Source organism: Anopheles arabiensis, chromosome 2 (assembly GCF_016920715.1).
Source record: "Anopheles arabiensis isolate DONGOLA chromosome 2, AaraD3, whole genome shotgun sequence".
NCBI lineage: Eukaryota > Metazoa > Arthropoda > Insecta > Diptera > Culicidae > Anopheles > Anopheles arabiensis.
Genome location: NC_053517.1, coordinates 32,903,795 through 32,916,677, shown reverse-complemented (window position 1 = coordinate 32,916,677; position 12,883 = coordinate 32,903,795). Strand labels below are relative to the sequence as shown.

Below are 12,883 nucleotides of genomic sequence, written 5' to 3'. Positions count from 1 at the left end.
CCCCCTGTCCCCCTGCTAACCGGCCGGCTTATTGTACGTGTGTGTGGATCTCTCGCGTATCACAACACACAACAGCTCCCTGCAAACCCTCAGAGAGTCCAACCGGCTCGCACACTCTCTCTCTTTCTCTTCGTGGTTCGGTTCGTGATTTCGTTGCGCTGCCGATCGGGACAGATCCGGTCCCAGGCCGGCCGGCAGCGCAGGCCAGTCCGTCGTCGCCGTCTCTCGCGAGCTGTTGTCATTTCCACCGTCGTGCGCAACCTTCCACACGCGCGCGTGCGGACCGCTATTCTTGTGTGTGTCGACGGGCCCCGCCGGTCGTGCTTTGGGTCGTTTACAGGCCATCGTTAGTGAAGTGCTGTGTGTTTGCGCGTGCTGCGCCGGCTGCTGCTGCTGTTGTATTGCCCTTATCGTTACTGCTGTTTTTGTTACTGTTTTTGGTTTGTCGCGCCTGTGTGCGCTCTTCTGCTGCGCGATCTTTACCGGTTGCGATCCGGTGCGTGGATGTGTGCGTTTCACCGGCGCAAGAGTGCGTGTGCGTGACACACAATTTTATCATTGCAATTTTTTGTTTTAATCGACACATTGCTGTGTTTGCTGGTTTGTTTTCATAGAGAATAGTGTAAAAGTGTTAACATCCGTCCCATCATTACTAAGAGTCATCATTACAAGAGTACTTTAGTTGACATTGAATAGTGCATAGAGTGCATCAAGATCACCCCGACCGAAAGTGTCTTTAATCGCTACTAAACTAAACAAAAAGAAGAGAGAGAGAGAGACAAGCGAAGGTGCGAGTGCATTATCATATTTGCCACGTTGTTTTTCGTGCCAGATTGATAACTGCGGGCGCACAGCGGAATATTGCCAATCGAAGACAGCGAGGGTGAAAGCCGCCGGGCAGAAGGAGTGGACGCGGGTGCGGGAGGACGGGAGGACGACTGTAAGTGACTGCACCGCACCACCACCCAACGCACACTATGACGCGCGGTGTGTTACGGCTGTGCTGCCAGCTGCAGGGAGATGCACTGCTACAACTGACGAAACCGGTGCATCCGCTGCGATTGTTCTCAGGTTTGGCACTAGACACTTTCTTTCTGGCTAAGAGGGAGGACAGGATGAGATGAAATTGTTAATGTTTCTCTGTTGAAATGTTTGCTTCTAGGAAGCGTTAAGCTACTGCAGAAGGATGGCAAACCGGCGACGGCAGTGAAAGGCGTTCCGTACCAGAATCTGGTCATCGGTGTGCCGAAGGAGAGATGGGCCAACGAAAAGCGGTAAGAAGAAGTAATTTAATCCAGGCAAGGGCTGATGTAAGATAAGAAAGATTAATATCGAAATAGCATCTTATTGTTAATTTATATCGAAATACCATTAAAGCATTGGTTTGAATCCCATCCTGACTTGTGTCCACCTGTATCAAGGACGATCGGTGGTTTCGTGGTACAAATATGTCTATGAAACATATAAGAAAAACAAGAAGATTGTTTTAAGCAAAAAAATCGAGCTTATCAGCATCTCGTAGCATAGTATAAGCTAAATCTTTATTTCTTTAGATAACCTTTATGCCTTTATCTTGCTCGTACCACTTGTAATCAGTTACAGCCTCAAGTGCATTTCATAACCCATGGAATGCATGCATGGGATGGTGGAGATTCCTTACCACTTTCTTTGCATTTAAAAATGTATTTAAATAATTTGAAAAATAGTATTAATAATATTAATAATATAATAATAATTATTATCTGTCATTAGCGATAATTATAATCGGAATAAACGACTTATAATCGATATTGGCATTAGGGATATAGAAAAGGAAACCTTTGTGAATTTATTGTACTGTTTAGAAAGTGTGAACTATTTAAAATAACTATTTTTTTAATTGTATTTTATTTACACCACTTTTTTTAAAGTAGCACTTAAAATTACCTAATATATGACAATTCTGCTATAAAACATTTAGTAGATTGTATAGCAAAACTGCTAGTACTTTACGTACCTTTTGGGATTATTGTTGAACAAAAATTCTAAAATTGGGTTTGAAATTGTATGAATGTATGTTGCCATTGTGAACCAATACAGAAATGCGTCTAAATATTTCAAAGTTTATTTTGCAATTTACATATTAACCAATGGTTTTTTCCCTGTCTTTTACCTATCCTACAGAGTATCCGTTACACCGGTTGTTGCCGGCACACTGGTCAAGAAAGGGTTCAAGGTGCAGGTGGAAAGTGGCGCTGGTTTGAATGCAAAGTTCCGCGACGCCGACTATGAAGCGGCCGGAGCCAGTATCGTCGACGGTCGCAAAGCGTTCGAAACTGGTACGTAAAAATGAAGCGATTCGATTGGGAAATGGATTTAACTTTCTGCTACTTGCGTATACTCCAACCGCGCAGACATTGTGCTGAAAGTACGGCAACCGATCGAGCCCGAAATTCCCCAGCTGCGGGACGCATCGACGCTGATCTCCTTCCTGTATCCGGCCCAAAACAAGGAGCTGATCGACAAGCTGGCACAGCGGAAAATTAATGCATTTGGTAAACAACATCACGAAGCGCCTTGATAAAAACTGTCCGTGCTAATTGACGCCTTCATTCCTTTGCAGCGATGGATGCGATTCCGCGCATTTCCCGTGCGCAAGTGTTCGACGCACTGTCCTCGATGGCCAACATCTCCGGCTACCGGGCCGTCATCGAGGCGGCCAACCATTTTCCGCGCTTCTTTACCGGCCAGATTACGGCGGCCGGTAAGGTACCGCCGGCCAAGATTCTGGTCATTGGTGGCGGCGTGGCCGGGTTGGCCGCGATCGGGCAGGCCCGCGGCATGGGTGCGATCGTGCGCGCGTTCGATACGCGCCCGGTCGTGAAGGAGCAGGTGGAGAGCATGGGCGCCGAGTTTCTGACCATCAACATCAGCGAGGACGGTTCGACGGCGGGCGGCTACAGTAAGGAGATGAGCAAGGAGTTTATCGAGGCGGAGATGGCACTGTTTGCGAAGCAGTGCAAGGAGGTGGACGTGATCATTACGACCGCGCTCATCCCGGGCAAAAAAGCGCCGCTGTAAGTAGCGGGCGAGTTGCGTGCGAGTGTTTTGTGCAAGTTGGAATGTTGAAACCGGCGTTTGTGTACAACATTGCATACAGCACGCGCAGCGGAACTCTTCGAAACACCTGGTTAATCGTTCGTTCTCTCTATCGCTTTATCCCTCTCCATCAGTCTCATCACGGAGGAAATGGTAAAATCGATGAAGCCCGGCAGCGTGATCGTCGATCTGGCGGCCGAAACCGGCGGCAACGTGCAAACGACCGTCCCGGGCGAGATCAAGGTGGTGCACGATGTGGTGCACGTTGGGCTGACCGACTTCCCGAGCCGGCTGCCGACGCAAAGCTCCACGCTGTACGCGAACAACATCTCCAAGTTTCTCCTCTCGATGGGCGAGAAGGACCACTTCCACATCAATCCCGAGGACGAGGTGGTGCGCGGCAGCATGGTGCTGCAGGGCGGCAACCTAATGTGGCCACCGCCAGTCATTCCCGTGTCGGCCAAGCCACCGCCGGCAGTCGCGGCCAGCAAGCCGGCCGCCATCAAAGCCGAAGCGCTGCCGGCCGACCCGTTCAAGGAGACGCTCCGCAGCAGCCTCATGTATACGGGCGGGCTGGGCACGTTGCTGGGGCTCGGCGCAGTGGCCCCGAATGCCGCCTTCACCACCATGATGACGACGTTCGCAATGTCCGGCATCGTGGGCTACCATACGGTGTGGGGCGTTACGCCCGCCCTCCACTCGCCGCTCATGTCCGTCACGAACGCCATCTCGGGCATAACGGCGGGCTGCTGCTGATGGGTGGCGGTGTGATGCCGTCCAACACGATCGAAACGCTCGCGGCCAGTGCAGCGCTCATTTCGTTCGTCAACATTTTCGGCGGCTTTCTCGTGACGCAGCGCATGCTGGACATGTTTAAGCGCCCGACGGACCCGCCCGAGCACAACTACCTGTACGGCATCCCGGCCGCCGTGTTCCTGGGCGGGTACGGTGTCGGTGCGCTGCAGCAGCTGCCCGAAATCCACCAGATGGCATATCTGGCCTCGAGTCTGTGCTGTATCGGGGCGCTCGTCGGGCTGTCCTCGCAGAAAACGTCCCGGCTGGGCAATGCGCTCGGCATGATGGGCGTTACGGGCGGTATTGCCGCCACCCTGGGGCACATGGCGCCGAGCACGGAGGTGCTGATGCAGATGGGCGGTGTGGCTGGACTGGGCGGACTGCTCGGATCGATCATTGCGAAGCGCATTCAAATTACGGATCTACCGCAGCTTGTGGCCGCCTTCCACAGCCTGGTCGGTGCCGCCGCTGTGCTGACCTGTGTGGCGACGTACATGCACGATTTCCCCACGCTGGCGACCGACCCGGCGGCCAACGTGCTAAAGACGGCCCTGTTTCTGGGCACGTACATCGGAGGCGTCACGTTTAGTGGATCGCTCGTAGCGTACGGCAAGCTGCAGGGAGTCCTCAACTCGGCCCCACTGCTGCTGCCCGGCCGACACTTCATCAACGGAGGCTTGCTGGCGGGCAATCTGGCCGCTATGGGTGCGTTCTACCTGGAGCCGACGATGGCCGGCGGGCTGGGACTGCTCGGTGCGACGGCCGCCATGTCGACGGCGATGGGCGTCACGCTGACGGCTGCCATCGGTGGCGCCGACATGCCGGTCGTCATCACCGTGCTGAACTCGTACTCCGGCTGGGCGCTGTGCGCGGAAGGGTTCATGCTGAACAACAACCTGATGACGATCGTGGGCGCCCTGATCGGTTCGTCCGGTGCTATCCTGTCCTACATCATGTGCAAAGCGATGAACCGGTCGCTGCCGAACGTGATCCTGGGCGGGTACGGTACGACCTCGACGGCCGGCGGCAAGCCGGCAGAAATAGTGGGCACCCACACGGAGGTAAACGTGGACGGCGTGGTGGAGATGATACGCAACTCGAAGAACATCATCATCACGCCCGGGTATGGGCTGTGCGTGGCCAAGGCGCAGTACCCGATCGCGGAGATGGTGAGCTTGTTGAAGGCGCGCGGCAAGAAGGTACGTTTCGGCATCCATCCGGTGGCGGGCCGGATGCCGGGCCAGCTGAACGTGCTGCTGGCGGAGGCGGGCGTCCCGTACGACGACGTGCTCGAGATGGAGGAGATCAACGAAGACTTTGACGAGACTGATCTGGTGCTGGTGATCGGTGCGAACGACACGGTGAACAGTGCGGCCGAGGACGACCCGAACTCGATCATTGCCGGCATGCCGGTGCTGCGCGTCTGGAAGGCGGATCAGGTAAGTGGAGGCGCTGGAGCTGTTACCGGCATATTCGTGGGACATCACTAACCTGGCGCTTTTATCTATCTGTAGGTGGTTGTGATGAAGCGTTCGCTTGGCGTCGGTTACGCGGCAGTGGACAACCCGATCTTCTACAAACCGAACACCTCGATGTTGCTCGGTGACGCGAAGAAGACGTGCGACGCCCTGCTGGGCAAGATTAAGGAAGACAACTGAGGGCAGAGTGGAGCCCGAGACGAAATTATTGGGAAAGGGGGATTTGGGTACTTTACTTCACTAAGCGCCGTTTGCCGACCGAGGCAGCAGCAGCAGCAGCACAAGCATTTAATTAAGTGAGTGGTAATGTAAGAAAAAACCGTGCGATAACAACCGTGGCCATACAATGTGAAAATTCTATGGTTTATGTAATGTGTAAAATAAAGTGTTTTATGGTGTACATTGATTATTGAAGCGTTGTTGTAGAAGCTAAGCGATGATAGCCTCTCCTTCGGTAGTAAACAAATGTGTCAGCGTTGGTTACCTTGGCAATCGTACAAGCATGCCACGACCTTGTTTATCGGAAGACATTCGTTCAGTGTCAGTAGCAGTTCAGAGCTGGGAGTGCGCGGTTTCTTTTATGTGAAAACACTTTTTAAGCGAACTCAACAAGCCAAACCGAGAATGGAGCAAAATATCCGAACTAAGGCGCTGTAAGTGATGTTCAGAAACCCTAAAACGCACATTGTGTTCCATCTTTTCCAACTCCTCCCTTGCAGATGGATCAATCCAGGCGTGGTTGAGATGGCTTGCGTCGTTGGTAACGCGGCGGTCGCCATAGCGATGGGTGGCCATATTCTGTTCGTGAACTTGAAAACTACGGCCAAGTCGTACTATTCGGCCGACGGTGTACACTCGGGCAATGGGGTAGCCTGCATCGCAGGCCACAAGCTGTTTCCTATAGTGGCGTTTGCGGAACGATGCACCAATCCCCGCATATTGCTTGTGTCGTATCCGGCCAACACTGTGCTGTCGATTCTTGAAGGAGGTGGGCGATTGTAATTTGCAAAAATGTTCATAAATATGCATGGTGAAGAGTGTGTGATGTGATCGTCTTTTCAGATCAAACGGAATGCTCCTACACGGCACTTTGCTTTTCCGAGAGTGAGCTACTGGTAGCTCTTACCGGTGTGCCGGACTATTCGCTGGAAGTGTACGCGTGGAGAAGCAAGGAGCTGCTGTGCAAGAAACCTTCTTCCATATTCTGCGAAGTGCAGCGTTTGATTTGCAGCCCATCGGCAGTGTTTGCCGTGTGTCAGTATGCGCCCCGTAAGCCGGACCTTAAACTCTGGGAGGTGCATGGGAACATCCGTATCAGCCGGCTGATTGAACGAACGGTTCACTTGGAGTTGGACACGGATGAGCTACCCCTATGTGTGACCTTTCTGATCGATGGGAACCTGGCAGTGGTTACTCAACGGGCAAAAGTGTTCATTGTAAGTTGTCGTGGGCTATCTACTTCAAACACTATTTCTCTGTAACGATCTCCCTCTCTCTCTCTGTCTCTCTCTTTCTGCAGATACTAGCATCAACGGGACAGATCAGTCAAACCATATGCAATCCCGAACCTTTGACAACCGATCAGGAATACATCCCCTATGTGTTCTACTGCAAGGGCGGTCTTTTCGTTAGCGCGCCGGATGGGCAGGTCAACTTCTACAAGAAACAGAAAGGCACCTGGAATCAAATGTGGTCTACCCAGTCGGATGCCTCGTACAGCCTGCTGCTAAGCTATTCCACCTCTGAAGGGCTGTTGGGCATTACGACGGAGGGCTTCATTATGCGCACGGTGCTGGATACGGACGTGCGCAATGTGGAGTTTCAAATTGTCAAAGATTTGGACGTGGGATATAGATTTTTTAACAACAGCTTGAATGATGCCCAACAACAGCTGGTTGGAATTAAACCGTCGGCCGGTACGGTCAAGCTTTTGCAGCATGAGACAGGGGCAGCGGGAGATACAATAACCGTAGGCCGGGTGACATCCATTGCCCATTACCCGGAAATGCCTTTTTTCGTGGTAGGCTCAGACACCGGATATCTACATCTAGTTGCAGTTGATGGTAAGCAGGTGAAGCTATTCGGACGGTTGTACCTTTCGCGCCATCCGATTGTTTCGGTGGTGTTTGCCATCGCAGATAGTAGATACTTCGGTGCGGTGGATGCAACAGGTCAGATAGCAATTCTAGAGCTGTCCGACGGGTGGCAAATGAACGTGCTGCAAGTGTTTGGGGAGTTAGGAAAAGCCAAGCACTTGTTCATGTGGTGTAGCAGTCAGGAGGTTTTGGTTGTGCAACCGCTAGAAACGGAAGACACCATTAGCTTCAGTTCAATTGAATTTATCGTGAAGCAGCACAGCCTGGAGGAGACGACGAGAACGCAACTAAGGCTGCCGAAAGATTACTGTCACATTAGTCCAAAGTGCGCAGGCACCAATCTGAATTTCTATGCCTATGAAATACGGACCAACGTTATTGATTTGCTGGAGATTACTCGAACGGATGCAGACATTGACGTTGTGCTGCTCCGAACGATCAAAACTCCACTGGCGGTGTCGCATTTGGAACTGTGCGTAGACGACCGTTACCTGTACGTTTGGTCGATGGATGGCAAGATTGCGCTTTACGAGTGTGCGACAGACCGACTGATTTGTTCCTTAACTTTTGATGCACGATTCAACGGAGGAATCAAGCAGATCTCCTTGGACAGAAGTAGCGAGTGCGTATCATAATTTGAAACTGAGTAACTTCGGAATTTTAAAAATTATTTTGTTTTTCACGTAGGTTTTTAACGGTATTATGCCACAGTGGAATGCTGACGGTTTTGAAGTTGCTGCAACCAATTCCCCAAAGTCCTAATACGATATCCAATACATCGAAATCGCTACCGTGTGAGGCAGAAATCTCATCTTTGCTCGACGAAACGGTCATCGACGCAGCGATTCCATGGATAGAGCAAGCAGAAAGGGAACGGTGGGAAGAAAAGGGCAAAATATACGAACCCGAACACGAGGCAATTTTTGCCGAGTTTGGTGAGATAAAGCACCAGCTCAAAGAGCTACTTAATCACAACGAACGAGCTCCCGTGGAGGAGCGGTTCCCGTTGCAGGTGTTTAACTTGAATGCGGAGGCGACGGAAAAGCTCACACTGGAAGTAAGCTAGCTGCTGGGATGGTTGGAGAAGGGATTAATACTTAACATAGATCTCTTTTGACGCAGGCAAACCATACAAAAGACGAGGAGAAGAAGCGTTTGCAGCAGTTCATCGAATCACAGAAAGATATTAACGAGAAGCTGATTGAAAACTGTTGGATGATAATGACCAAAAAGCCCTGGAAAATCAGGTATGTGTTGGAAAAGCACGTGTTTTGATGTATTTAGACTCCGAAACGATAACGTTTTTTGTCTGCTCAGACCGATGTTTAAGAAAGCATTTGTAGAAAACTATGCCATTGTGCCAGCTAACGAGTACAGACAACACCTGGAGAAGGTGCGCGTGTATCGGGAGACGGAGCTGAACGCCAGTCACGATGCGCTGTTGCCGTGGAAACCGACGCCTACCTATCAGCTGGAATCGATCCTTAACCGTGATCCCGAGTATGCCAACGAGCTAGACAATCTGGCACGAGCTTCGTTGGAGAAATCGTACGCCTTGTCCGGTACGACTACGCACCAGTTCTTTCAACCGTACGCGCTGAGATACGACCAGCTCGAGGTGGTCACGTTTGAGCAGCTGTACTTTGAGCTTATCTATGGTGATGTAAGTCGCGACCAAGTGTTTCTATCGTCCCATGTGGTGTCCGATCAAAATGTTTTTTTCCTTCCAAAATGTACATTCCCGACAGTTGGAGATTGAAAAGTTACGTACGCTGTTCAACGAAAAATTTGAACAGATCAAAACACTCAAGCACGAGGAGATGGAGCTGGTGTTGAAGCGCAACCGTAGGGCACGGTACGTTCAGCAGGAGTTGGTCTTTCTTGGCAATCTGATGGCCGATCGGAACAAGTTCGAGGTGACGGAAATTGAAGATCCCAAGTATGCGGCAGACGAACGACCAGATACGATCATACACACAGAGGACAGCGAGATTCCGGTGGCACCATACATCAGTTCGAGCGTGGAACGGCTGTTAGAGCTGGAGCGGCAGGAGCGTGAGCGAAGACAGCGCGAACTCCTGGAGGACGATTTCAAGGATCGTGCTCTCGTTACAATGATGGACGGTGTGCTGGAGCATCGGTGGGAGGATGAGATTAAAAAGAGTTTACCGCTGCCCCAATGCTTGGTACTCGAGGGCATGATTTGTGGACAAGAATACAAGACTCACGCTTTTCGTTGTGTTTTGCTTGCAGGAAATTGGGAAGGAACCACAGCACTACAACGAAACCGACATACGCGAGGTGAACGAATACGAAGAGCAAAGCAAAGTGTTGCACCAGGAAAGGCTGCGCTACCGAAAGATGCTCCAGGACGAGCTGCACGAGCTGGCCATCAGTCTGGATGAGCAGATCAAGCGGTTCAACACCGCGGTGGCGAAGCTGACGCTGCAGAAGATCGTCATCGAGGCGGCCATTCGGCAGGAAGAGATGCGCATTCTTCGCGCCACGCTCTACAATCACGCCCGGCTGGTGTATGATGCGAACGTTGCACGATTGCGGGCCCAGATCGAACAGAACGCCGACTACACCGACCAGCTGACGGAGGTGCTGAACGAATTCCAGGAGAAGGCGGCGGACTACAGGAACACGTACGACACGCTGCGGACGAAGGATCGGCTGCTGGACAAGCAATTTAAGATTAACTTTTCCGACACGGCCCAGTCGGCACTCGTCGATCAAGCGTACAAGATATTCAAGTAATGTCTGTCGTCCTGGAGATCGCAGATCTTTGGAGATACAGAGTTGGGCCTTAAACTTTACATCTCTTATTTGAATATCCCCTCCAGACGAAGACCCAAGACTCAGCTACGGTCGATCGTCACCGTGTCGGTGTTTCAGGATATGGCAAAGCGGATCGTAGCGAAGAAGACGCCCGGTACGCACGGCAACTTGCTGCTGCCCAAGGAATGTCAGGACTATCTGGCGCACTGCGAGTCGCTGGACCAACCCTCCAACTGTCCGGCCGGGATGGACAGCAGCCTGTGGCAGACGCTGATCAAAATGCGTCGCATCAAGATCGAGAGTGAGTTTAGGGTGAGTGTCGCGAACCTTCGAAACATTCAAACATGCTCGTGCTAATCGGACTGTCCCTCCAAAACGTAGCTCAAAAGCTGTGAGCTGATGCTCTCCGACGCGGAAGCCGCTATAGCCGCATTTCAGCGCGAAATTACCAGCAAGCGCAATGTACTAACTTCCCTAGAACAATCTCTGGAGCAGTTGCAGAATGATCAGGTAGGTTATAGTATGTAAATCAGTGTCGATTGGCATCAGTAATCGGCATCGATTTACTGGGATTCTTTTCACCTTACCCACAGTTTGAGGCCGCTACCAACCGAACGGTTCAGCTTGTGATGAAGCGTGGCTGGATCGAAATTCAGCAGTCCGGTCGGACGAGCGACTTTGACCGTTGCGTACTAATCCACCGAACCGACGTCGAGGACATCAATGCTATCATCCGGCGGGCCGGGACGAAAAAACTGAACGCCATGATCAATGCAGCCCTGTTCCGGCGCAAAATCATCTTCCAGGAGTGGGAACACCGGGCACTGAAGCTGCAGCTGCGCGATCTGCGCGATCAGCTCGCAACGGTGGAGAAGTGCAAGATCACCAAAGAGGTCCAGAGCTGGCTGAAGATGAAGGGTATGAAGCGGTCGGAAGATTTCAGCCAGATGGCGCTGGAGAAAAAGATACGGAACGCGGTCCAGAATGAGGAGGAAATGTTGCAGGAACTGTAAGTGATGCTGAACGTTTGCTCCGCCCAATGGTAGACTGTTTCTGATGCATGTTTGTTTTCGTTTCGTTTTGCACACGCGTAGCAAAACCGCTCTCGAAGAGATCGAGCAGCGTATTGCGACGAAGCGCAAGGACAACAAGCAGTTGGATCAGCAAACGCGCACGCTCAACATTGACGTGACGGAGCAGCATCTGCAGCGGGATGCGGAGCTGGAGCAGACGGAACAGAAGGCAACCCAGGACCGGATGACGGCGATCGTCGAGCGGGCTCGCCTGGTGCGGCTGGTGCAAGCGCAGCACACGCACATACTCGAGCTCGGCACGATGCTCGAGCTGCAGCGGCTCAAGACGTATCCGACCCTGACGGCGTCTACCAGCGTCATGACGCACAACGTTCATCACCTGCTGGGGAATTAGGTATGTTTATGTTGGCTACTGGAGGATGCATGAGAACTGACCGTGTTTTTGCATGTTTTTAAAATAAAATTAGTATTTAGAATAAGGTTTTTTATCCCTTTGTGCCACAAAGAATCTAAAAGTTGCATCAGTATTGGAATTCTATGCACAGCGAGCGTAAAAAACACAAATCGTGATCAAGAAAGGTAAACTACGAACCTTTAATTCCCGAACAATCGTGTCTCTGTGGCGTGTTACGTCTTCCACTAATTTATTTATCATGCGTGATGCGTTTGTAGCATTAATCGACAGAGCTGTACTACTTCGGTTTGAATATTTCAAATTCTAATTGGAAAGGGGAGGAAATTCGGGCAAATTAAAGAGGGAAACCAAAAATTAGGGCCATCCGGGTGACATTTCCCGCGTAGGGGTAGAGGTTTGGAAGTGATAAAGGGCTTCCGATGAGGCGGGGAGGAGGAAGGGGAGGGGGGGAGTTGGGTGTGCGGGTGGAGACCATATTGGTTGGAAAGTTCAGACCCCAGAACCGAACCGTACCGTCACGGTTGGCTGAACACTCGTCGGCGGGCACACTCTTCGGCAGGTGGAAAAGCAGGTTTCCCATTTCCGGTTGACCCCCGTGCGTGAAGGGGGTTGCAATTCGTGCAATGCGTGACTCCGACTGTTCCGACCGGTGGGATGAGCGAGAGGGGATGTCTCATCCGCTCGATTCAATAATGTTGGGGGCAACATTGCGGGAGAAAATCCCCTCCCCCACGCCAAGGCTCATCAAGACAAATCTAAATTGTCTTGTGGAGTGGATGGAGGCAGAGAGAGATTGATGTGTGAGGGAGAGAGGTATACTTCTTTTTATGTTGGTGAATGCATACACCTTACGAACGCGATTGTAGCTTGTGCTTGTGGCGGACGACCATGTGTCTATTGTTTTGTTACCATAGCAACCATAGAAGCGTGACATACACACACCAACAGCAAGAGGGCGGCAAGCGTGTAATGCCTTGTTTCGCTTCGTTTGTCACACGGTGCGGGTCGCCCCAACACAAAGAAGATGCACAATAATGGTATAAGAGAGAAAGAGAGAGAAAGACATACCAAACACATACACCCGTGGAAGTTTTTTTTCCCGCGACGGAAGTCTGGCGTGGTGGGCATGCCCGTAACTTTGCCCCCCACAGATACACACACACACACACACACATGTTGTATGTTATGTTGCCGTTCTGATTCCGC

The 12,883-nt window shown here is 51.5% G+C and overlaps 2 protein-coding genes across 2 annotated transcripts; both read left to right on the top strand.

Moving 5' to 3' along the window:
- Positions 1–191: 191 nt before the first annotated feature.
- LOC120897440 (NAD(P) transhydrogenase, mitochondrial-like) lies at positions 192–5,757 on the top strand. The gene is given in 9 exon segments (XM_040302356.1): positions 192–440; positions 615–1,071; positions 1,163–1,274; positions 2,164–2,318; positions 2,394–2,534; positions 2,603–3,056; positions 3,213–3,814; positions 3,817–5,312; positions 5,388–5,757. Coding segments are annotated over 8 exon segments (3,198 nt in total). The 5' UTR covers positions 192–440; positions 615–977; the 3' UTR covers positions 5,532–5,757.
- Positions 5,758–5,812: 55 nt separating this feature from the next.
- On the top strand, positions 5,813–12,120 carry LOC120897436 (cilia- and flagella-associated protein 43). Its single transcript, XM_040302343.1, has 13 exons — positions 5,813–6,004; positions 6,071–6,339; positions 6,414–6,787; positions 6,871–8,069; positions 8,135–8,504; positions 8,570–8,694; positions 8,765–9,110; positions 9,196–9,633; positions 9,701–10,203; positions 10,294–10,540; positions 10,610–10,738; positions 10,822–11,237; positions 11,323–12,120. Exons 1-13 carry the CDS (start codon positions 5,817–5,819, stop codon positions 11,654–11,656), a joined length of 4,938 nt encoding a protein of 1,645 aa, XP_040158277.1. The 5' UTR covers positions 5,813–5,816; the 3' UTR covers positions 11,657–12,120.
- The last annotated feature ends 763 nt before the right edge of the window (positions 12,121–12,883 follow it).